General features: G+C 43.5%; 1 protein-coding gene across 1 annotated transcript in view; it reads right to left on the bottom strand.

Moving 5' to 3' along the window:
- Positions 1 to 299: 299 nt before the first annotated feature.
- The window catches only part of LOC148040087 (Transducin/WD40 repeat-like superfamily protein), a 39,767-nt gene continuing 13,691 nt past the window's right edge, over positions 300 to 26,375 (bottom strand). The window contains exons 3-7 of the mRNA XM_087696599.1: positions 21,663 to 21,795; positions 21,459 to 21,577; positions 2,148 to 2,215; positions 2,006 to 2,054; positions 300 to 1,892 (exon numbers count right to left, since the gene is read on the bottom strand). Coding sequence (XP_087552725.1) covers positions 879 to 1,892; positions 2,006 to 2,054; positions 2,148 to 2,215; positions 21,459 to 21,577; positions 21,663 to 21,795 — 1,383 coding nt within the window. The 3' untranslated portion in view covers positions 300 to 878. The remainder of the gene's footprint in view (positions 1,893 to 2,005; positions 2,055 to 2,147; positions 2,216 to 21,458; positions 21,578 to 21,662; positions 21,796 to 26,375) is intronic.

Below are 26,375 nucleotides of genomic sequence, written 5' to 3'. Positions count from 1 at the left end.
ACCTTGAACATTGATCTAAAAAACCAAAAAGAAGAAATTGGATTCTATTAAGAGAATAAAACTTCTACATTCTTATTACATGACCCAAAACTTTCTCTCTCTCACTTCACTTGGTGTGAGTTGCTCTCACCCTTCATTATAACACATCTTTCCCTAAGACACCTATGAACTTTGAAGTTTTTAATGAAACAACATTCCATAAGCCCACACATTCTTATGGGTCTCAAAAATGTGTACTACACTCACTCTTTTTTTGTGCAGCACCCACCTTGCAAGCAGGAGAGAGAGAGAGAGAGAACTTTCTAGGCAAAACACAGCTAGCCCCCCAAATGGGAAGGCCTGATTGTGGAGCTTACCATATCCTTTAGCAACCCAGCGTTCAATTGACTATGATAAGCTGCTTTTCATTACATTTGTGCGTTCCTTTGTAAGACATGTTAATATTGAGCCCACCCAGATGATGAAGGGTACTCCATCCCATAAAACAGTGATGTCTAGATGCACAGGATCACGAGATCCCGAAAGGGTAAGTGAGGTCTTTGACTGAAGGTGTGCCTTCGAAGACACATGAAATCCACAGGACAGGAGCAGCTAGATACAATTCTGGCAAAAGAATTCAAGCCTGCACTGCGGCCATCAATCAAGGGGTCTATAAGCCTACACAATGCTCCAGCACCCCTCGCTATTCACCCCCATCAATTCCAAAGGAAACCTAGTAAATTCACTTTCAAGATGTATCAGTGCTATCAGTGCAATCTACCAGAGAATCGCTCTTTCATTTGAAGAACGAGTCTCCCGTGCCTATAAAGGCCATGTTCAATCGTCCTAATCTGAGATGATCAGGAAGAATTCATGACTTGGTGCAGCAAGCTTCTCTCTCAGACAAAACGCTTCAGAGCTCGTGGAACATTGCCATCTGTTGATTTCAGTTTTTTGGAAGGCCTCAACCGATCTTCGGCTTCAATAAACGGTCGCTTTGCAGTTATAATGTTATTCTGTTTCCTCTTTTGCCGCCTTGTGGGTTTGTTCTTCCCTTTCGTCTTGTTTTTTAGGACCACAGCCTTGCCAGCCTTGATAGCAGCAAGCTTATTGGCTTCTATAGCCTGCTGGCTTTTCATTTGCTGATTTTCATTTGCATCACGCCGAACAGAGCCAATCTGCTTTGGATCTAGCACAATCATATCAGGTTGCAGTTTATCAAGTAATGAGTGAACCTCAGCTTCTTGCCTCTGCTTAAGAGTTTCAAATGGGTTTGCCACGTATGTGTCAAAATTGGCTTCACCAGCACCAGGGACAAGAATGGAGGAGATGCCACCACTATGGCCAATTCCAAGCGTATCCTCGTAAGGACAGAAAGCTATATCATTTGTCTGCCAGCTTTTAGGTAGATGGTGTGTCATATATGGTTTGAACTGTTTTGTCATTAGTGCATCTTTCCATATTTCAACAAAGGAGCCTTGACCAACAGCCATAAGTCCTTTCTGGCTTATATCCAGTGATTTTGCAGGCATCCGTGAGAAATATGTATGAAGCGGGGTGAGTTTTCTCAAATCAAAAACCTTTACTTTCCCATCCATGCCAGCAGTAACCATTTGTCGCCCCTGCGTCTCAAAAGCAATAGCTGTGACTGGCCCATGATGGCAAAGCATGGATACCAGTGGCGTGCTCATGTTGGGGCTCCACATTGTCACAGAGCCATTGCTGTGACCAAGGCCAACCACTGCATTGTAAGGATTCATGCGCAAAACTGCACAGCGACCTAGTTTTGTACGGTGGTGAGCAATGATCTCACCAGTACTGGTATCTTGGTATCTCAGAATACCAGATCTGTCAATTGACACAAGAAGAAAATGGTGGGGAAGAAATTCGAGCTTCAGTGGGAAGGTGTTCTCCTGCATTCACGATGTTCATCAGTTACATGGAGAGAAAAAGAGAGAAAACGCATTGGACTATCAAGTTACCTTTATGCCCCACATATAAACTTTGATCAGAATATAAAACATACCTTTAAGCAATGAATTTCTATTCCCTTCTTGTCATATATATACACATATCTGCAGCACAAGTCAGATGTGTTTTCTCGGCTGAGAAGAAAGGTAAAGTCTTGTGTTCAGAAAGGGAGATACAGAGGTAAAAGTACAACTTACTTCCGCTGGGCGACTGCAAAGAAAAGTTCATTGTGTAAAAACTTGACATCTCGTGTTGTTTCAGCTACCTGAGCAGTCAAGCACCAAATGTCGAAATTAGAGTGGACACGCCTAACCTGTTGCTCAACAAATCATATTGCGACTGTCTAACCAGCACACAAGTCTTTCAGGGAAAATTCCACCCAGAAAGAAAACTAAGGAGCTGAGGAGAATATGCTATTTAAGGCTCATTAGAACATGCCAAACTTTGGGTAACAGATCTGCCTTAGGAAATGTGCCACAAAAAGTTTTGTCCAGATGTTTCCATACAGCAACATGAACAAGTACGAAAGTATGATATGTACATTTAGAGTACAGAGGCCAATTGTGACATAGGTGTAAAAAAGGAAACACTTCAGGGATAGTAATGCAACAAAACAGAGGAACATACTGCAAATCTTGCTTAGGTGTTAGTCAGATGTGCTAAGAATAAGAATTACAATATTAGACTCATCTATTTCCCTTTCATATTAGCAATCTATTCATAACATCAAGTCTCAAGAAAAATGCAAAATGTGAAATCCCCCGGCCCCTGCCCCCATACATACATCTTTCACAAGGTGTATTATAACTGGCCCCTCTACCCTAGACCTCGGCTGACAATTAACATGGCACAATTTATACCATCCTCTTTAAGGGATGAAGGTTTAGAATACTTGTTTTAAAATTTTAATGGAAAAATAGTGTGACATTTTAGAATCCTCAATTCCACAATCCTATAAATTACCACTATCTGCATAAAATGGTAGCTAGCACTGGATGGGGACATACACTATTGATACGCATGGATGATGGGTGAGTACTTGATTTTGGACACATGGCACATGCATCCTTGTGCTTCCCCTTTCCAGTACAACATGGAGACCCCTTCCTTTGATCTCAACTACACATAGCTGAATAGGGTGATTCAAGCAGATAACATCATGATCCAGTGCCTATGGACAAAAACAACCTTCGGCCAAGATTATTTTCTCCACCTCACACACAATGGGTCAAATGCCCACATTACTTGGATAGACACCCATCACATGGCTTGAGATTTACGATTGCTCAAACCTGCACATTATCCCCACCAATTTGCAAGTGGAGACAGCTAGATATGGAGCAGGAGCAACAGTCCCAACAGATTGAGAGCATGCCACCCATGCTATCTAGAGGCCGAGACAAAAAAGGACTACATTTGCAAATACCCAGCTTATCATGAGATCCAAGAGAGATTTCACTGCTTCTCCCAAGATGGCCTCGCCCACTCTCTTAGATCATGAAGTTCACTATTCAAAGATATCTTGGGCTCTTTCTTTCAGAACCCCACTGACACAGGCAATCCCTGTTGAGATAGCCCATAGCACAACCAATAGAGTACTGACCAGCACGCTATTAGAACTAAAGTTGTCATGACCTGGAGCAGACCTATAAATGCAGTTCTGTGAATGCAATTATCTAAACTCCAGCGAAATCTGCTACAACAATGAATGGATTTGTATATGGTGAATCATCAATGAATGCAACAAATTAGAGTTGTTTTATATCTACATCTAGCACAGTGAATATGGCAACAAGTTAGAGTTGTTTTGTACCTGCATCTAGCACAGTGAATACAGTAAGTGCAGTGCACACATGGGCAAAGAGAAGACCAAACTAGCAACTGATAGCTATGATGAGTCGCCCTGATCATTGAACCAGCTAAGGCTAGGAATGCCTCCTTTCAAACACCGGTGAAGAACACCCACATAAAAGAATTATTATATAAGGAAGCTCTCACATAAATTAAAGTGTTAACTAATTAATGTGACATTCACAAGGGAACATTTTAACACATTAAATTATTATGTAAGGAAGCTCTCACATAAATTAAAGTGTTAACTAATTAATGTCACGTTAAATTGTTGACACTTACAATGTGACATTCACGAGGGAACATTTTAAGGGGTGATCGTGCATATATTACAGAATATACACATGGGATTCAAGGAGGCGCACAAACCACTCACGCAAGTGAAATGTGTGATCAAGGACTTAGGCCATTCAAATCACAGGGCTCCAATCATTAATGTGTATGTGCATGGGCTAGAGCCATGTAAGGTAGTGATGTGGCAGGCATCCACCACACTTGCTAAGGATTAACGTCATTAATCACAAAAAGGGTCATGGTAAGCCTGGCACGTGAATCATGCACCTCACACAGTATTGAAACCCTAATTTACAAATCAGACCAGCAAGTAGTACTTTCTTACTTTAAACTGGTATTTGAGCAACAAGACCTTGGGAAAAGGAATATGATTTAAAGAATACACTTTTTATGTTTAAAAAAGTGAAAATAACCTTCTAAACTAACCATGACTATTGGGAAAAGTGTTCATGATTGAAACAAGAGTCAATGCCTAACCAAAGGAGGTTCATAATGCTACCATCCCAATTTTCTCAATTAGCAGCCACAACCGCATTTACTGTTGTGTCACATATAATGCATATGGATCAATCTATTTGCAAGCTTATTTGTGAGTTTAATGCACATTAGCATTGAAACTCAAGTACATCTTTTGGCAACTCAAGGTCAATCTAAAAGAAGATCCCATTATTTTGCAATATCCATCTCCTTTTTTTTTCAAAGAAGAGAAAAAAAATCTATTAATAAGACCCCTCAGAATAGAATATCCCAATGTAAAATATAAAGTACAAAGCATCCCTATACGGGACTTCCATATTTTAAAAAAAGGGAACAAAGGGAAGTCTATTGCAAGGCTTGAATAAATAACTAGTCAAGAGGTCTATAATGCCAAACCACATGGATCTGCAAACGGAAGAAAGTGCCAAGATCCCATGTGGATCTGGAAATGGAAGACGATGTCTCCTCTCCATAGTCTCCTACACTACACTACCTTGTATCCTCTCCCATCTCCCATGGACAGTACACACAATCTTTGAGCAAATCCTAGTGAGAACCTCTCTTGTATGTCCAAAGAATCTATAGCACAGCTACATCTGGCTGTCCATATGTACCAACCAATGATGCTAGCTATGAACTCCCATTTGTTACAATGCCCTTGGGTCTAGACTCCACACTCGTGGGTAATTTGGCATGGCAATCCTATTTACAAGCTACGCTGAGACAAGGTAGACATGACACCCCTATACATCTTCATCTGCACAATACGGACCTCTATCCGTGACCCACACAATTGTCCCCACCGTAACAATCATAGAGTTTGCAATGCCACACTACAATGAAATAACATCCTAAGGGCTCTCCTCCAAACCTCTTCAGCCCTTGCAAAATCTCATATGCAATGCCTTTGTTATGTCCTTGGACATCTCGATGGGCGCTAGTAGCATTGGTCATAGTGGTCATGAAGTCACTTAGTGTGAATGCACTAAGGACACTTCAAGGTTAGGGTAGCCGATACCTATTTATAGGACTCAACGGCCTATGGTGCATATTCATTGTGTGATCACCACTCTTGGACTCTTGGCCCATTGGCCAATGCATCTGTCCACTAGGATGGTGTGGGCTAGTAGTATGGGACACCAACCCTTGGGATGTAGTCGTGACCCAAAGTGCTACTAGCTCCCAAGCTCAGGGGTGAGCCTGTTTGGTTGTATGATTGGGAGGTGAGTCTAATGTCCACTCCCTTTTATGGTGAGTTTGGCTTGCATTGTGTCTCATGTGTAGGTTGGTTCCCAGGGGGGCATTTTAGTCCATACTCGACTTTCTACATGATACATAGGAGACGTTGACAACTGCAAGGGAAAGCATCAGAACAGCCCAAGATCATGCCACGTTTTATACTAACCAACATCCTACTCCTAGGAAGCTCCACGAAGGCATGTGGGTTTACTTTAAAATCCCATTGAAACTTTGATTCAATGACTACTGGCAAGTGCTATAAATTGCCTTCAAGATATTGCGGTCCTTTCCAAATTACCAAGAAGATAAGTAGTGTATTCTATGAGTTAGACTTACCTTGGAAAATCCGAGTTCACCTTGTGTTCCACATGAGTCGTTTGAAAGAACGAGTAGGACAAGATAAGTAGATTGTTCTGATTAAGGAAGTCCCGTAGCTTGAGGATATTGTCACCAGGTGGTGATACTTTTTGCAGTTGCTTTTCTTATTTACTTATATAAATATTTTATTTTTCTTTTCTTTAGTTGCTATCGCTTTTTACCCCCAGAGTTTTCTTGGATTAAGCCGAGATCTTTGCATGGCCAGAAGAGACAGCCATTGGGACTAATGATTTGTCTAAGCCTTGGGATCAGATTGAATGGGCATTGAAGAATAGAATGCCAGTGATTTGGGACTGCATGCTTAGCCATTGGAGATGAAACCGGTCTATGGCTCACATAAAGCGGTAGTCCATTCAATTAATACCTCATATTTTTACATACATAGATAAATAGAGACCTCACTCCCTCACTCAATACCAGATTGGCCTCGAAGACCAGTGCCCCTCTCGGTATTTCTTTATCAATTAAAAAACAAAAGGTTACAAAAAAAAAAAGAAATGTTCCAAAGTACAAAACCTGTGAACAGTAGGCTTTCATCTTTTTGGAGTAAATTTCAGCTGCATAAGGACAATACAACATATCCAAAACAACATCCCTTTCTGAGTAAATTTCAGTTGCATAAGGACAATACAACATATCCAGAACAACATCCCAAGTAGGAAAAACACTTTCTGTGACTATAACTCAATAATTCAAGTGTAGAATTGCAATCTGCAGAACTCTTTATTTACTGTTTTTCACCTATTTCTTGATCTGTTCTAGCCTTATTCCATTCTAGATTTGTTCCATACCAGATGGACTGCAAATCCTTTGTCCCTGGCATCATTCCAGCAGTAAAACAATCCCCCAAACAGCACTAAATCAGAGTTGAAAACCGTATTCCCGTGTGGCGTGGTCACCACTTTCTTTAGTTCCTGCATTAGAGACGCAATCAGCTGCTCCTAAACCTAGACAGTGAGGCTCTTGCCTCAGCAGAAGTGCAAAGAAGACACAAAACTGTACATTCGATGGAATCAGCCCATCACGCAGAGCATTTCCTCTAAGCATAGAGAAAGAGTTGACCAAAGGGAGCAAGCTCCACCTCCGTACATGAGTCAAAGATGAAGAAGTACTCTCCATAGCTGATATACTTGCAGCAATCTGCCCTCAGCCCCTGAAAACTTCACGCTCAGATTTACCCCTCCTACCTATTACGTTTTTTTTAATGCTCTCTCTCTCTCTTAGGAATTTGTGCCCAAATTGTGACACATGGCATACATGTAACAATTTTCCAGTTTAAACCTTCCGGTCTGAAATTCTCCATGATTGATGTAAATTTTGACCTCGGCACATACCAGAGAATTAATCCTCGTGCAAAAATAAAGATAATGACGTGAACAGATTTTGGGGTCCAAAAATAGTAACTCCCTAAATTTTAGGGATGGTAACCACTACATTTCTCAAGTCGTTATGAGCAACTTTTATCATTGCAACACATCAAAAAGTGTAGCGTAGCTCACTTACAATGACTTTTATTCCGTAAGCATTCTCACATGTGCATCTTCTGTCTTGGCCAGGCTCATTGACCTGCAACATCTCTAGTGGCTAAGCACACAGTCCCAAACCATTGGCATTCTATTCTTCAGTGCCCATTCAATATGGAACCAGTCCTAAGGCTCAGACAAACCATTAGTCCAAATTGTCCCAATGGCTGCCTCTTCTTGCCATGCAAAGATCTTGGCTTAATCCAAGAGAACTGTAGGGATAAAGAGCAACAACAACTAAAGAAAAGAAAAATAAAATATTTATATAAGTAAATAAGAAAAGCAACTGCATCTAATATGCTCTATCGAAATCTATCTGTCTGGAGCTGGATGGGAGTTGAGGTGGTCGAAGGGACCAGTAGGCAACAGCTAACCAAGGAGTAGGGGCGGGTGTATTCAAACTGGCTATGAAGGTGGACAGGCCAGGTGGCGGTCAATGACAGAGGCATTGCCTGGGGCAGCTGCACAGGAAGTGGCAACAATCGGACCAAGTGGCAGCCGCTTGTGACGCACCTATCAGACGGGCAACAAGCAGGGAAGTTGAAACGCTACCCGTGGTGGCGACGCAAGCCAAAATGGTTGGGTAGACATACTAGTGGCCGCTGGGCTAGCAGGGGGATGAGCTAGAGATGTTGCCCTGGAGCTAACCTATGGCTGGTGGAACTGAAGCTGCTGTCACTTCGAGTGGCAACTCAGCTGGTGATGGCCACGGTCTGAGCTGAGCTAAGGGCCAGCTCTAATACCAAATATGAGAGGTGGGAATGCACGAAGATGGAAGCACAGCTGAGAGTATAGTTGACAGTGAAGAGAGTGTGTGAGAGTGAAGACACAACTCCCAATGCAATAATCTAAAGAGTGTAATGTGCAAGTACAAAGTGCAACCCTTAAACCTTAGGGTTGCTATAGTGTGTTCACACCCGAAAGGTGTAAAACACAATAAGTGTCCAAGCTATGTAACATAGGCATATAAAATACAAGAGAATAAATCTAGGGGGGAAAAACCTCTCATAAGGAGAGTAAAAAGTGCCCCAGTGTCCTACTAAGGATCACCGACACTCCTCTGTGAGCGTAGGTGTGAGTCAAACCCAACAATATCCACACCTTAATCGAAGAACACGCGTTGTTCGTGCTTTATGTGGATGATCTCATTTTGACAAATTACTATGAAACTTCCTTCTCGAATAGGGTGGTAAATAACCTGATTAAGCACTTAATTACAACAACTAACAAATTCATAAAACTGAAATGCACACTTTACCATACAATCTTGGACATTGGACAGCTTGTCGGCCCCAAAATTGGTGCCCCTTTTAGTATTTCTTTATCTTTAATTGCTAATGGACAGTGTACAAGTTGAGATTCCACAATCTCCTTCGCTGATCCAAAAGCCCCTTACTGTACATACGATCAGCAAGCAAGTTGGACCAATTGCCCCTTGATTTTCACCCAAGAATTGCACAAATGGAACCGCCAACTGGCCAAATGCTGCCCCAGCTCTCCCACCAGCCATAAAGCCTCCTTTCATGCCTCAGTGGCAGCTACATACTCTGCCTCTGTAGTAGACAATATTGATCCCGGATTGAGTGATGTATGCATTCACAAAGAAGGATTCGCTCCTTAGCAGTTGGCCAAAAATAACGACCAATGGTAATGATTGTGCTTGTAACAGATTTTAGAGCACTATTTTGCTTTGTTTGCTCAAAGAAGCATTTGAAATCCCTATGAATTCCACGAATTTCAAGTGTTGATTTCAATGTACGATGCCTATTCCTGTTGGCACAAGTCCCAAGGTGTCTTTCAAACCCTAGTTTCTATAGAAATTTAGGGTTCACAATAGAAATCCTCTTGCTGTCCACCAAATTTGGATGAGATCTATTGCGAATGGCTGAGAAGTGCTGAGATCTTCTGAGAAATTACTCCAGAAGGTGAGAGAAAGCCAAGATGGGAGAGAAATCTGATTTTTTTCATGAGAAAGCCCTAAAATCTGCCTACAGCCTACTCCAACCTGCATTTAATGCAGTCACCTACTGCTAGACACCTCCAAAATGCTATTGCCTGATCAGCAATGCTGTTGCCAGCCTTGGAAGGTGTCTCCTTGCTGTCCCTTGCTTGCTAAGGCCCTTGTTCTCTTATCAAAAAATGGGCCAGCAACTCTCTCTCTCTCTTTTTTTTTCATGAAGATAATTGAATTTAGTAGTAAAAATTTTACATCAAATCATTAGGTCGGCTTAGAAATAACGGAAAATAACAGTCATGAAGGAAAGTCTACACAGACTCTTAACACAGAAATATCACACTAAAAGCACAGCTCGTGTGGAGCGGACAATGTCCAGCCAGGGAGTAGCAATATCAGGAAGAACCAGGTCAGCAAACACCATAGAGGTGATTTGCCACAACACTAAACCCCAGATTCGGGCCACATGATCATGAATCCCAAATACTGAATCAAAAATGAAGGCATTCTGAGTACACCAAATATGCCACAAGGCTGTCCATCTGAGGAAATGGAAAAGGCAAGAATAATATGCTCAAAGAGGTCATGGAGGTCATCTTCCCCAAAATTCAAGAACAAGCTGAAATCCGATGTTGAGTCAACGAGGACCAAATACGGAAAACAAAATTCCAAATCTGTCTTGCAATAGGGCAGAACACAAAAAGATGAAGCATTGTCTCATCACATGTAGTACAGAATATGCATCGCCCAATAGAGATCTTACGAGCATGCAGCACATTCCCAGTAGGAAGAGCCCCAATAAGTAGCCTCCACATAAACACTTTTCCTTGATACGGAACCTTAGATTTCTAGAGCTGGATGAATCTGTCCTGCCACTTCTTTTTACTTTCCCGAATGTGCCATACTCTATTTGCCTTATCCGTGACCCATCTCTTGGCCTCTACCATCTGATGATATATCTGATTGACTAATCTTTTCTTGTAATCATCCGGAATCACAAACATCCAATCGCGCCAGGATAGTAGCTCGTAATTCTGTCCTGTATGGCCATCCAAATAACATGATACCCTCTAGGCACCCGAAAGTGTTGGCGAATACACCGAAATGAATAAACACGGGCCTATCCAAGAATGACACTATCCTCTGGACTGACCGCAACCCCAACCGAGCCATGCGATTAAACTTGTATGTCTACAGATCTTTGTCTGGCCAGTCCAACAACTTGGAAGAGGCTAGTACTTCGCCTAGAATCCAAGGGGCGTCAAACCGAAAAACGTAACATCGCCTACCAAGTTGCGATCATATGGGAAAAGACTGGGAGACCTTAAAAAATCTTGTGGATTTAAGCACATTCCACCAAGAAGCATGAATAACCGTGCTACCATGAGAAATGCCAAACTTTTCTATAGAACATTTTGCTATATCCATCCACGGATGAGTCTGTACACAAAGAGCCAGCAACACACACACACACACACACACTGTGTGTGTGTGTGTGTGTGTGGCTGTAAACTAAGTAAATGGCTAACACAATCCCCAAAAACGTTTTCTTAGTTTGCATAGGCATTTTTGCCAAGTGACAACCTTCTAACCCCATATTTCAACATTATCGAGCCATTTGATTAATTTTTGGGATTAAATAATCCTGAAAATTAACTTCAACCATTCTGACCCTATCCAAAATTAAATGTGCCCATCCATAATTAAATTGGCTAGGCCATTTGCAACCTAGAGTGGTCCCCAACCTCTATTGATCCTTAGACTAGCATAAATTAATTGATTAATGCTAGTCCCTAGTGTCACCGCTGATACTTATTAGTCAAACAATTGTCCTAGGGTCAAAACTAACACCAACTGACCCCCAAAGCCCAATAGGCATAACTTATCACAACTTTTGCCTTTAACACCCACTGCATCCTCCGGGTCCTTTGCCTATTATCATGAAATAACTGCCATATGCATCACATATGCTAAACAATCTTGCACATTTGATTAATAACTTAATCAAATGTTATTGGCAAGATTAAAGCATCTTAAAATTTCACATCCCCATGACAGACTATATCCAAAAGGTCAAGCAAACAAAGGAGGCACTCCACAAGATGTTCGAGATGACGGATATGGGCCTTCTCCACTACTATCTAGGTCATGAGATTTGCCAAAACTCCAAGCCGGAATTTTCATCTCCCAACAACGGATGTGCAAGAGCTTTTAACTACTTTTGAGATGGAGGGATATAAAGCTATTTATACTCCCATGGATCCAAATTGGAAGGCTACGGCCCATGTAGATTCATTGATAATAGATGCTACTTGCTACACGCGTCATTGATATGGCTTTTAAACACTCAAATTGATTTGTGTTTTCATGTAGGTTTGCTTGCAAGGTTCATGAGTGAAACCAAGTTGGTTCATTGGCAAACTATTATGAGGATTTTGCAGTAATATTTATTCCACTGGGCTCAATGGATTCCAATTGGGCTAGAGATTTTGACCATAAGAGGTCAACAACAAGATATTGCTTCACTTTGGGTGCAAGTGCTATTTTTTGGTGTAGTAAGAAGCAGCCCACAATTACCTATCATCTACAGAGGCGGAATATAGAGCCACATCTTCTACCACATGTGAGACAATGTGGCTTCATAGGTTGTTAGTAGAGCTTGGCTATCCTCAGACAAGTCCCACTACATTGCATTGCGACAATGAGAGTTGCATTGCTTTGGCATGGGATCCCATTCTCCATGCTAGCTTGAAGCACATTGAGATACAGTACCATTTCATTCAGGAGAAGATCTTGGATGAGACCATTGATGTGGTGTACTGCAAGATGGAGGATAATTTGGGTGATTTATTTACAAAGGCTCTTCCCTAGGCCATTCTTTGACATCACTCCAAATCCCTGAACCTTATCCCCCGTCTAGGATCTGAGAGGGGGTGTTTGAGATGTATTTATCCCTGGACATGCATTGGCAATGTATTGTTGTATAGTTAGCACACTCGGGCACAGTCACATATTTCCTGGATATAGGTCGAACAATTTTATCCAGTTGTCTAGTGTTTTCCATCATTTCTAGGCGGTCACACTAGCCATGCAAGCTGTGTAGATGCCACATGGTGGCATAGGCATTAGTGCACAGCATTTTTTTAAAATTATTTATTGCTGAAATGTCTTATTTGCAGCACTCGGCCAGTTTAAATTGGCCAACCTGATTATTTTATTGTTTTTTTCTTGCCTATTTTTTTTCAAGTGGGATAGAGGTCGTCTCACAAAGATACATGCAACAGCCCATATACATATTTGCCTTCTTCATTTCAGCATCCATTCACTGCAGATTTCTGCATACTACTGTTTCTTTTCTCTCTCCCTCTTCTCTCGTGTTTATTTGCTTTTAGTCTGGTCATACGCTTCCACATTCGCTCCACTCTGACAACAGCTAGTAGAGAGTGAAGAGACACATTGTTGGTATACAAAGATGCAGTCATGGTTGAGAACACATGGATTACAGACGGATGCACTCTTACTACTACAATACAATTTGGATTGGCCATACTTCGATCTCACTCGTACAGAGCAAAATTCAGGCTATCGAGTCAATTTTTGTCAAGATTGATACAGCGCATACATAGGTGCACCATCGAAATGTTAGAGATCACAGCCAGGCAGGCAAGCAGTCGGCTGCACAGTCGGACTGTGCAGTCGGACTGCCACGTGGCAGTCCGACTGCCTGCAGCCCAGTCGGCTGCATAAATGCAGCCGACCAACCTGTCCTGTTTGCGCCCTGTTTTTCTGGCTATAAATAGCCGAAGATTTCCACAGTCTCCCACACTTCTCTGCTCGCAGATTACAGACCGGTGACACGCGCAGATTTCGTCTCTGTTCGCAGATTTCGGACAGGAGACAGTGCAGACTGCAGCGGACTTCGAGGTGAACGGCAGGTTGCATCGTCGAGGTGGAGACATGCAGTTTAGCGCATTGCGCCCGTGTATATATCTGCATATCTTTGTATTCAGCACACTTTATACAGCAGATCTTCATCTTCCACTGTCTCTTTCTCTCTCTTCTCTCTCTGCGTTCTCTCTCTCTCAGTCCTACACTTCCGCACCGCTGCACTCTGACATGGTATCAGAGCAGTGTTAGAGGGCTGACTGAGCGTAGAATCAACCTGAAGAGGAGTTTCCATCGCGACACAAATTTGTGTTTTTTGCGTTTGAGGGTAGACAGGAGGGCTGCGCCTTGGAACAAGGCTGAAACGAGTGTGGGCGCGCAGGAAAGGAGTCCAGGTGGTGGATTTACTGCTGTTTGACGCGGAGAAAGTTTGAGTTTCCAGCCTACAAGTGCAGGTTTTGCTCTTTCATTGCCTCCGGCGGGTGAAGAAGGTTCAGGACGCGGAAGAGCCTTAGCAGGCTGAGTTTTGCCAATCAGAGGGGGCTGCTTTTGCGTTTGTGAAGGCATTACAGGTGAAGATGTCTACAGAGATTGACTTGGAGTTCCAGATTATGGACCGGAAGGTGCCTGTCTTACCGGCTCTTCTTGCAAATCAGAAGCTCGACGGCGACAACTACCGCATTTGGCGCGTCATGATGTTGGCCATCCTTGAGTCCTATGATTTGGCAGAGCTGGTACAGGAGGAGATCGACCGGCCCTCGGTAAGAGATGAGTCCAAACTCTCTTCCAATGCTCGTGCGGAGTTGGCCAGGCTCAGTCTCATTGGGACAAATTGAATGCCAGGATTCGTTCCTTCCTCTTTTTATCATGTACTACAGCCGTGATCGCTCACATCGAGAACTTGACGGTGGCTCGAGAGATATGGCTGGAGCTTGATCAGATGTACAATCGGATGACCCTTATGAAGCGGGTTTCTTTGGAGGTACAGATGCGGACTTTGTCCGTAAACAAGTCTTCTTCACTGTGGGAGCACATTAACAAGCTAAGGCAGCTTCAGATGCAGGTTCAGACTGCGAGAAAGCTGATTTCCTCCGAAGACATGGCAATCACACTTTTGTCCCAGTTGCCGCCACGATTCGGTGCATTTTACTCTGCCCTTATTGCTTCGGGGCGAGAGTCTACTCTTCGGTGGGAAGAGTTGGTTCCTATGGTCTTGGACCAAGAGGAACAGTTAAAGGGACAGAATGCTTCCAAGTCAGAGGCGCTGACAGGTCAAGCCTCTCAGAAGAAGGGGAAGGACCAAAAGAAGAAGAAGGGGGATAACAAGTCCAAGAAGGACAAGGAGAAGGACAAGGACAAGGACAAGACTCCACATGCCATATTTGTGGAAAGACTGGCCATTGGAAGAAGGATTGCCCTGACAAAGACAAGAAGGACACCAAGGACTCTGGAGCGGTGGCTACACCCTCATCAGCTGCATTTCTTCATCTAGCTGTCATAGAGGACGCTTCACCGAATGCTTCTGATGCTGCAATGACGGCTCCCCAGGCTCGAGAGTGGATCGTTGATAGTGGTGCCTCACAGCACATGACTCCTTCATCAGATGGTGTTGCCCAATTGTGACCCTCGCGTGGGCAGATTCTCATTGGAGACAGCTCTTCAGTATCTATTGCAGGTCGAGGTAAGATGCAGCTTATTCCCGATGGACGAGGTGGTACCCATACCTCAGAGGTTTTGCATGTACCAGGCTTAGGGTACCATCTCCTTTCAGTTCATAAGATTTGCTCCCTTGGTCTTTTGGTGGAGTTTGACAGTACTACGGTGCGAGTCCTTGATCGTGGATCAAGGAAGGTTCTCTCATCCAGATATGAGGAGAACGGCATTTATAAACTGAAGTCTTCCACCACCCTCTCTACTCTTCTTCTTACCTCTCAGTCACAGTCAGAGTTATGGCATGCTCGGTTTGGTCACCTGAACTATGATTATCTTCGGAGGGCGTCACGTGGACAGCTTGTTCGGGTTGCCGGATATAGTGGTGAGCCAGCAGCCATGTGTCTCCTGCATTCGGGGAAAGCAGCATAGGGATGCCATTCCCCACACAGCTTCGCGGCAGTCTACTTCACCGATGGAGCTTGTATCTACGGATCTATGTGGCCCTATGAGAAATGAGTCCTTGCGTGGGAGCCCGTACTTCATGCTCATCGTGGATGACTACAACAGGATGACATGGGCCTACTTTTTGGCATTAAAGTCAGAAGCTTTCTCCCACTTAAAGGATTGGCTTCTCTTTGAGGAGAACCGATCGGGCCGGAAGTTGAAAACCTTGCGATCCGACAAGGGCGGTGAATTTGTTTCTAATGAGTTTGCTCGGTTTTGTGCAGATAAAGGAATTCACCAGGAGTTTGCCAATACCAACACTCCTCAAGAAAATGGCATTCTTGAACGGAAGAACCGCAGTGTGATCGAGATGGCACGCACCATGATGGAGCACCGATAGACCCCTCAGGTTCTGTGGGCCGAGGTTGTGGCTACTGCAGTCCACATCCTTAATCGATCCCCTACTTCGGCCGTGGAAGGGATGACCCCGTTTGAAGCTTACTTTGGGACGAAGCCAGATGTTTCTTACTTCAGGGTCTTTGGATGTGATGCCTATGCTCACATTCCCAAGGCTCACCGTGATAAATTTGAAGCAGCTTCCCGAAGACAGGTGTTTGTTGGCTACAGCTCCCAGTCCCAAGGCTACCGACTATATGATCCCGTCAAGCGGGATGTGTACACTAGCCGCGATGTGCGGTTTGTGGAGGTTCTAGCTATCTCAACGGGTGAGGAGCATCCCGTTCTTGGAGATCCAGGGGAGAGTTGGGCTCCTTCTACAGTTCTACTGGAGCCTGTGCCTTTTGATTATGATTCTGTTTCTGACACAGAGTCTACTGTTCCACCGGTCACCTCAGCAGAGTTACCACCGGTGGATATTCCAGAGTCCTCTGCTGATGGAGAGAGACGAGGGGAGGTTCGGCCTCCTCCTCGCTGGGCCCATGACACACTCCGTGATTCAGGGATTGAGGGGGTTCCTAAGGAGTGGGAACCGCAGGATGGTCCGCGGCGGTCACGGCGGCACCAAGCACATTCTACAGAGCTTGTTTGCTCTAACTATTGTTTGATGACCCGTGTTATGCAGGATCGAGAGCCCACCTCCGTGAAGGAGGCTTTACAGTCCGCACCATGGAAGAAAGCTATGGAAGCCGAGTTGGAGGCTATTGAGAGGAATGGCACTTGGTCACTCGTGCCCCGCCCCCCGAATAAGAAGGTGATTGGCGTCAAGTGGGTCTTCAAGACCAAATACCTTAGCGACGATTCTTTGGATAAGCACAAGGCTCGCCTTGTTGCTAAAGGTTTTGCACAGCGCCCAGGGATTGACTGTCATGATACTTTTGCCCCCACAGCTCGTATGGCGACCATTAGAGCTGTTCTTGCCTTGGCTGGCCATAGGAGATGGCCTGTTTACCAGTTGGATGTGAAGTCGGCCTTCCTCAATGGTAATTTGAAGGAGGAGATCTATGTTGAGCAGCACCCTGGCTTTGGATCTTCAGATGGGAAAGTCTACAGGTTAAAGAAGGCCTTGTATGGCCTCAAGCAGGCTCCACGTGCATGGAACGAGAAGATTGATTCGTTCCTCTAGTCTCAGTTGGGATATCGGCGTTCCAAGGCCGATCCGCAGCTTTATGTTCACACTTCCGAGGATGGTTGTGTGCTTTTTGTCTTATATGTTGATGATTTGATTGTCACAGGTGATAATGCACAGCAGGTCCAAGAGACGAAGTCAGCTTTACATCGGCCGTTCGAGATGACAGACTTGGGTCTACTCCATTTCTTTTTGGGCCATGAGATTTATCAATCTCACAGGGGGATCTTCATCTCTCAACAGAGATATGTACAGGAGCTCTTGGTGTCTTTTGAGATGGAGGATTGTCGGGCCCTTTCTACTCCTATGGATCCGAACTGGAAGGCCACTTCCCATTCAGCTTCTCCTTTGGCGGATGCTTCCCGCTATCGTCAGTTGATTGGGTCCTTGATTTGGCTTCTCAACACTAGGGTTGATCTATGTTTTGTTGTTGGGCTCTTGGCAGGGTTCATGAGTGAACCTAAGACGGTGCATTGGCAGGCTGCTCAGAGGATACTTCGGTATTTGAGGGGGACGTCTGATTTAGGGATTCATTACCCCGCAGGGACAGATGGTTCAGATCTTGTACTTGCAGGTTGGAGCGACTCGGATTGAGCCGGTGATGTGGACCACAGGCGGTCTACTACAGGTTACTATTTTACCTTGGGTGCAGGTGTTATTTCATGGAGTAGCAAGAAGCAGCCCACGGTAGCCCTTTCGTCTACTGAGGTGGAGTATCGGGCCGCGTCTTCCACCACATGTGAGGCTGTGTGGCTTCGGAGATTATTGGAGGAGCTTGGGTGCCCCCAGACTCGTCCTACTTTGCTGCAATGTGACAATGAGAGTTGCATTGCCTTGGCACGGAACCCTGTTTTTCATGCCCGGACGAAGCACATAGAGATCTAGTACCACTTCATCCGAGAGAAGCTTCTGGATGAGACCATCACTCTGGAGTACTGCAAGACAGAGGACAATCTTGCGGATTTGTTTACGAAGGCACTTCCCCAGGCTCTACTTCGGAGACATTCCAGATCCCTCAGGCTTCTGCCCTGCCCCGGCTCTGAGAGGGGGTGTTAGAGATCACAGCCAGGCAGCCAGGCAGACGACTACACAGTCGGACTGCCACGTGGCAGTCCGACTGCCTGCAGCCCAATCGGCTGCTGCATTTAATGCAGCGGACCGACCTGTCCTGTTTGCGCCCTGTTTTTCTGGCTATAAATAGCCAAAGATTTCCACAATCTCCCACACTTCTCTGCTCGCAGATTACAGACCGGTGACATGCGCAGATTCCGTCTCTGTTCGCAGATTTCGGACAGGAGACAGTGCAAACTGCAGCGGACTTCGAGGTGAACAGCAGGTTGCATCGTCGAGGTGGAGACACGCAGTCCAGCGCACTGCGCCCGTGTATATATCTGCATATCTTTGTATTCAGCACACTTTATACAGCAGATCTTCATCTTCCACTGTCTCTTTCTCTCTCTTCTCTCTCTGCGTTCTCTCTCTCTCAGTCCTACGCTTCCGCACCGCTGCACTCTAACACCTTTCGACACAAAGATGGCACAGTATCATCGTCATTTCTTGCACAACAAAGGTATTCCTTGTTAGGCATACATGGATGTATACCTATCCCATGGAATACTAATGATGTACAAATACGGACATCGTCACACCAGTTCATGATAGAGATATGACAAATATATGCATATCTAAGGATGCATGCATTTGCCAATTATGCCACCAAGAGGTTGAGTCTGAGAAGCACTTATTTGCAAATATACAATATATTATGAGATCAAAGGGAGATTTCATTGCCTTTTCCAAGATGTGTTTAGACTCTCCATAAACTGATTATGTACAGGGCTCATGAATCCCTCAAACTACTTTTATTGGAGCTCTAGACACATAGAGAGAAACTTTTAAGGAGCAGGAAAACAGAGACAAAGGTAGAGCTAGTGAGCCAGAGGATTCTTATAGACTTCTTCAATACTAGCTCCCAAGCTAGCTTGCTAAGCACTACCTCTATAGCAACATTAACAAAGTCAAAGAGGTCATGGTTGATCAGATGGTCACACTTTGCAGAGCTCGGCACCCACCACCATGTCCTCATGTCCAACATCCTCACATTCAATAGACCCAAGTCATCATCACTTGCCATTGGAGATGAGTACCTTCTCTCCAATGGACTTGTTGCCATGGATCCCCAATCACCCTATGACAAACATTCTTGCCTCAAGAAGAGTGCATCACTTTTATAGAGTTTTATTGATTAGGTTAAGATCCTACATGCCAACTAGAGAACCATCGAAAGATCATTTTGTACATGATACTAGCCTATGCTTGCAGTCCTTAGCATTGTAAGCATCAACATAGTTAGTTGTGTTTCATTTTCATTGTTGTTTCTGGAGTCCAAACAACATGGTCATATGTACTCAAGTCTCATTTTCTTTGTCTGATAGGCCATTCTCCTTTTTGGAGATAAGAAGACCTCTCTTTCTCTGTGTGTGTGTGTGTGTGTGTGTGTGTGTGTGTGTGTGTGTGTTGTGAAGAAGTTTGAATCAATGACATAACGTGTTTACAATTGGCTTCTCGCCAACCAAGTAGAATCACAGACATGCAGCAATTACTAATGAAGCTTAAGGGTGACAAAATGCAACACTATAGGGACATGAGAAGGGGATTGTGAAGTGGGCACAACAAGGGTGGTGTGGACGATATCTAACCATGGACCAAACACCTCTCCAAGTATCAAACCAGCCAAAACCATGGAAGTAATCTGCTAGAATAGCAATCCTTGCACACAAACTACGTGAGTGCGGATGCCCAAGGCCAAGCCAAAAATGACAGCACTGAGCATTGTGCGACTTTCAGATATGCCAAAGACCGGTCCATCGCATAAAATGAAAGAGACAAGGATGATAGGGTTGTAAAGTGGCCATGGACACATCTGTGTGTGTGTGTGTGTGTGCGTGTGCGCGGGCGGGGGGGGGGGGGGGGGGGGGGGGGTGCGCCGCCGAGGGGGAACCCCTCAGGGATATTTTGAGTTAACTTCCCCCTTATTTTCAGCAACATAGATGGAGAAAAAGAAGCCATTCGCTGCAGTAGTTAGTCCCTAGACATCTTCAGTCCTACCCCAAGCAGCAAAACCTTCATCACAGGAGTTGTACTTGCTACAAGAATTTTTAAAAAAGTTCAAGACGAGCTAGCAGCAATGAAACAAGAAATTATCAAAGGAGGAGTACATCAAGGAACTGCATGAACAACTGCAAAGTATGAAGGAAGAGCAACAGAAGGCCAAGGAAGAACCTATGGTAGAGTCATTACAAGCTGAAGTGACCCAGCCAGATACAAAGAGCAGACTCATCTGGTTCAACACATTTCTATAAAGAGGTCATGTCAATAATCAAGGAAAGTAAGAGGATTGAACGTATCAAGAGCAAGATATGGATTGGTGGCCTCCCCACGAGATGGGACAGGGAGCAGCTTACTCCAGAGTTTGAGCAAGATATCATCTTGGAAACACATGTACTAAAACAACAGTTAAACAAGGTTGTCCCGTTCATAGACCTGGGGGACCCTATTCATATTAGTCCTAGGGTACACAAGCCAAAGTTACGTACATGGACATAACATATAAGGTAGCAGTGATGAAACAAACTAAGTGCTTACAAGGGACAAGAGTGTGGATTGCAAATGAGCCGACCCCCCTCCAACTCAAAAATTGACCGGTAGAATTAGCCAAAGTTAGAGAGGTAAGAAGAATGGAAAAAGAGCAGTGTATAAAGGAGGAAAAGCAGTTATCAAAGAGTTCTGCACTCCATCTCCCCAGGAGTTAATTTTCTTGTGATGTATTTCAGCTATCCTTTACACTTGTAATGAAACCCAATGTTTGTAATCAAAGATTTCCCGAGTCATGAGAGCTTAGAGTTTAGTCCCTTTTCATATTTCATTGTTACTTTTATGTGCTCACATGGCGATAATTCCCCAAAGTGGAACGTAATGAATTATTTTATTTGTACTACATGTCAATTTTGGCCTCTAAAGGACATTAATAGATCTTGATGCCCCAAAGTGGAATGTAATGAATTATTTGATTTGTCCTGCAGGTCAATTTTGGCCTCTAAAGGACATTAATAGATCTTTCTTTCTGTGCACGCGTGCGTGTGTATAGAGATTTACATAAACATATACACACACTATATATGGGATTGATCAATCCAATTATCTGCATCCTCTAATTAAAGATTACCTGCAACTCTGTTACGAGTCTTGCATGCTTCCAATCCATAATTGCTAGATGACCTTTCCTACCTCCAAGTGCCAAATAGCGACCATTTCTGGTATAGTCTATCATATAAGGTCCCAAAACTGCAATTAAAGTGGTGAGTTACAAATCTTGTTATAGATTAATAAAACATGTATTTCAAGAAACCTTATACTCCGCATCCCAAACCTGGAAGCTCAATATCAAAAGCCTTCCGTGAGCTCAAAAGATCTACATTGGAAACAATGGCTTCTTGAGTAAAATTTTGAGTCTGTTCCAGACCCTCAGCTTCAAGATAGCCAGCTTCACTTGGCAATAGCCACTGCATTCAAACAACCAAACAGTAAGAAAGTGATACTCAAACAAAATTATATACAGCAATAATAGGCAACCAATGAGGAGATTGAAAGGCAGATAAAAGATGATACGTTGGTTGTATTTCAAACTAGTGGCAGCCAGTTTGAATGAAACGAAATAAGAAAAGGTGTGAACTTCTCAATCAAACATTAGAACATAAATGTGTGCTTAACGCTAACTAGACAAGTCATAGACAGCTAGAAAAACACACCAAAATGAAGTGTCATATTAAGCTATAATACTTCAGTAGGTTGGTTTGGTATGGCGCTGAGGGATGGCACTGAAAAGAAATTGCCAAAACACAAAACATAATGTAATGAGCATGACTACAATGTCCATATCAATTATCTATCAGAAGCAAAGCAGCCAAAGTAGCAAGTATGGAAGACATCATTTGCAACAGTCATAAATGTGACATCCAGCAATAATTTAGTATATCTGAGGATCATTCTGCTTGTAGTTTGCCATGCCATACTTGCCAGCATCTATATAGCAGCTCTAACTGTCAATTTTTGCTCTGTTTTTGCCTACTTACAAAATGGGCCTTCATTCAACGTTTACATCAGCCATTTGTACCACACCTTCTCCACCAAGTTCTACTATATTCAAATAGTCTAAGTCTACCAGCAAACCAAATAATGAATTACCGAATGAACTGTATTATTCTTGCAGGATCATGCTACACTTGCTTTAATAACAAGTAGATTGAGCACAGCCCCTTTCAGTTACAACTCATGAGCACAAAGTAGCCAAGTCACATGGTAACAACTGACAGATGACTGGTAAGAGCAGTTGTCACAAGCATGCAAACTTATGGTAAGAGCAATTGTTGGCAAATGCATTGAAGACAAACAGGGACTGATCCAAGGGGATTCGAGTCAGTTTTGTTACACAAAAGGCCATGTTTGTGTGACAGACAATTTGCAAAGTCATGGGGAACAAAGCAGGTCTGATTTTAGGTAATACCAACCAGTTCTATAGCATGAAAGGTCGTTGTTTGTGGGAAGAATATCTGCCAAATGCAGACAACTGTGATTGATTTGGAAGTGTACACTGAACAAAGCGGAAGAGTGTAAGATGAGATCAAAGACATGTGAATGCGCACGCACGTGAGAGAGAGAGAGAGAGAGAGAGAGAGAGAGATGAAGTAAAATGCTTTATTAACATATTAACATATACAAGAGGCCAAAATGACCTATGAGACCAACTGTTACAGCCAAAAAACCCTAGTGAATGACTGCCCTGCAAAGTAATGAATGTATGAGAACAATAAGAGAAGTAAGAAAATCCATATGGCCATACAAAAATTAATAGCCAAAGCTAAAATAAGCCTAACTGGTACAAATATGGGTGACATGATCAAGAGGTAGGAGTCCTCACTTTTAACAGCATGGCCAATAATCCCCTATATCCTCCTTTACATGTGTCATCAGCACCTATGTCGAGTTCTGGGATGCTTGGATTAGCCAAGCTGGACTGCTTGATCTATGACAACCCCTCTGGCAGGCATGAGTTGTGACACTGGCTGTGTTGAAGTCTCCTCAATGCCCCCACCAAGTGCACTGTGGGACTAGGACTACTTTGGAGACTGCAATCCTCTGGAAACTTGGAAAGAAATTTGTAAGCTGCCTCTGTGTAGGCCTACGGTGGCCTAATGCTCTACTCCTAAGTAGTCTCTCTCTAAACTGGCGTATCTGTAGCAGAAAGAGGCCCAAACATAGCTGATCAGTATAATTCATGATCCTCAATAGTGATCCAAACCCGTCCCTGAATAGACAATGATATCTGCCTCGAATCTCATACCGATGACATATCTACCATACGGCTCCTCTAGAGGGATGGATCTATATCTGGCAGTCTCACTCTCTAACTAGTGTGAGGGAGGTGCATAGCTGGCCAATAGCACATTTGACTCTATGGGATAGATGGCTGTCCATATATCTCAAGCCAACTATAAAACCATCCGCTGTGGTATGAAGAAGATGCTCTTGATAGAAAGCCATCTTTGTCCCTAGTTCTTGTACCAGCAGTATCATGTCCTTTTCACATCTAACTGAGTGAGCTCCATTTTGATGACTGCCAATCTCTAAGCGGCCTAGAGAAAGGGAGAGTGCATCAAGGGGTACGGAAAGAGAGGTAACCTGTTATGTCCCTCGACATCTAGATGGGCACTAGTAGCATTGCTCACGAAGATTACAAAGTGACTTAGTGCGAATGCACCGAGGACACTTCAAGGTTAGGACAATTGAGTCCTATTTATAGGACTCGAGGCCCTATTAAGCACATTCATTATGTGATCACTACTCTTGGACTCTTGGCCCCAAGAGAGAACCTAGAACAGTACAAGGCAAAAGGCTCTCCAATGTCACCGCCAATGCTTCCCAAGCGCTCCCCCTCTCCACAACTCACTGAATGTATGAGCTAGAAGAGAGGCACTATACAGCACATGAATTAGTGCAAATCGGCCAACAATAAAATATGCCTAAGAAGCAATAAACAACCAATACAAAAAGGACATCCACAAACACCATTATACCTGCCGTAAATAGCCTCATGTACCCATAAGATGTACAATGATAACACCCTCTCTCAAATCATGGTTGATCATTACATAATATATACAATAATGTAGTTGTTAGAAATCAACCATCAAAGAAGATCCTCCAAATGTCCACTACCACATGTACCCCACAATAGGCATTCGACACCAAGTTACACCATAGTGAGTATAACGATGCCAACAAATGCAACAGTGATATCCTAGCACTAGGTGCACCAGCATGCACCTTGAAAGAAGCATCTAAGTTGATGTCAATCATAACCATCCCTATTCATGTAAGGAGACACCACAATAATCTCCTTGCTTGCACACATAGCCCTATAGAGAAGCATCTAAGTTGATGTCAATCATAACCATCCCTATCCATAGAAGCAAACGCTGCCATAATCTCCTTGCTTGTCACACAGCCCTGTAAAAGCTCAACATGTACCATGATTTCCCCTCCTTAAGTCATCCTATTGAATTGTGCCCGTTGTGGGACCAACTATGAGCCAAACCAAGTCAATGTCCAAAACTACCAATATGAACGTAAATTCAAACCAGCTCCAAGGTTTTAAGATCTCAAAATAAGCAATGTTTGTAAGAAGCCAACATGCATATATGACATGGGCAAGATGCAAATGGCGTGCTTCTTTGATTGCGTGGGCAGCAATTCTGAGATTTACCGATCATAAGCGATAGTGACATAATTCTGAGACAAGCAACAAGTATTCTTTTTGTATGACATGCAAGTTGAACCAAATAATATGGCCAAATCAATAAAATTTTAAAAACATGGCAATTACACGATTGTTGGTTGTATCAAACCATGCAAAAAGTTTATCAACTAGTTATTTGCAGGCCTATTAAAGGCAAGGACCCCTTTATTGTAATGGGGATCACCATCATCAACATCATCTTCTCTTCTCCTCGACGATGATCGTGATCTCAAATAGGTCATGGCCATCTCTTAGCAAGTCATCAGCGAGATATTAAGTATGGCAAGTCATGAGCATGAGTGAGTGATTCCAAGAGAGCGAATTTGAGCATTTTTGGAGATGCAAGATCAAGCAAAGACTAATCATGATTGATCCAAGCTTGCCCTGAATTGGGTAGGTGAAACGTCCAACCTGCACACAAGACATGACACAAACGATATCTACATACATACAGGTATAGAACATCAAACTCACCTCCCAACCATAGAGCCAAATGGACTCACCCTTGAGCCTAGGAGCTGCCAGCAAACCAGGTCACGACCATGTCCCAAGAGTTGATGTCCCATACCACCAACCCACATTGTCCCGCTGTATGAGCACATTGACCTATGGGCCTAAGACTCCAAGAGTGGTGATCACACAATGATGTGCACAACAAGGCCTTGAGTCCTATAAATACGACTCAACTTCCTTAACCCTAAAGTGCCCTTAGTGAATTGACACTAAGTCACTTCATGACCAATGTGACAAATGCTACTAGCACCCATTCAGATACCTAAGGATGCAACAATAGAGATGTTCTCTATGGGAAACAGAGTCCATGAGTGTGTTGAATAATGGATGGCTTCGACTCTTGAAGCCTATATCTTTATAACCTCGTTTTAATTCTTGCAAATATAAAATTTGATGATCTCTTGCGCACTTTGGGTTCTCTTAGCTTTCTCTTGAGCTACGCAATCAGGACCTAGTGTCTTACAGTTGGTAACTAGGGTCAAACTTTGAGCTATTGAAGTCAGAGAATTTCAAGAACTTTCACATTTTTCAACAATTGCACAATGATTTTTTTCCCAACAATGGAAACTTTGAATGAAGAGCTCGTGATGCAAGTGAAGGCATGCGCATAGAGGTAGCAAAAATTTGGCAAGAGCTTACTCTTCTACATAGCCACCTGAATTATTCCCAACTGACGATCTCTTAGTTGTGAGGGAAGGTCACCATCTTGGAAAGGCACTAGAGTACAAATTGGATCATCTCAAGTGTTTGGTGGTCCCAAATCCCAAGAGCAAA

This window comes from Lygodium microphyllum, chromosome 2 (assembly GCF_053477565.2).
Source record: "Lygodium microphyllum isolate KBCC chromosome 2, Lygodium_microphyllum_v1.1.10, whole genome shotgun sequence".
In the NCBI taxonomy this organism is placed as follows: Eukaryota; Viridiplantae; Streptophyta; class Polypodiopsida; order Schizaeales; family Lygodiaceae; genus Lygodium; species Lygodium microphyllum.
The sequence above is the reverse complement of the archived record's forward strand: the minus strand, read 5'-3'. Positions and strand labels throughout refer to the sequence as shown.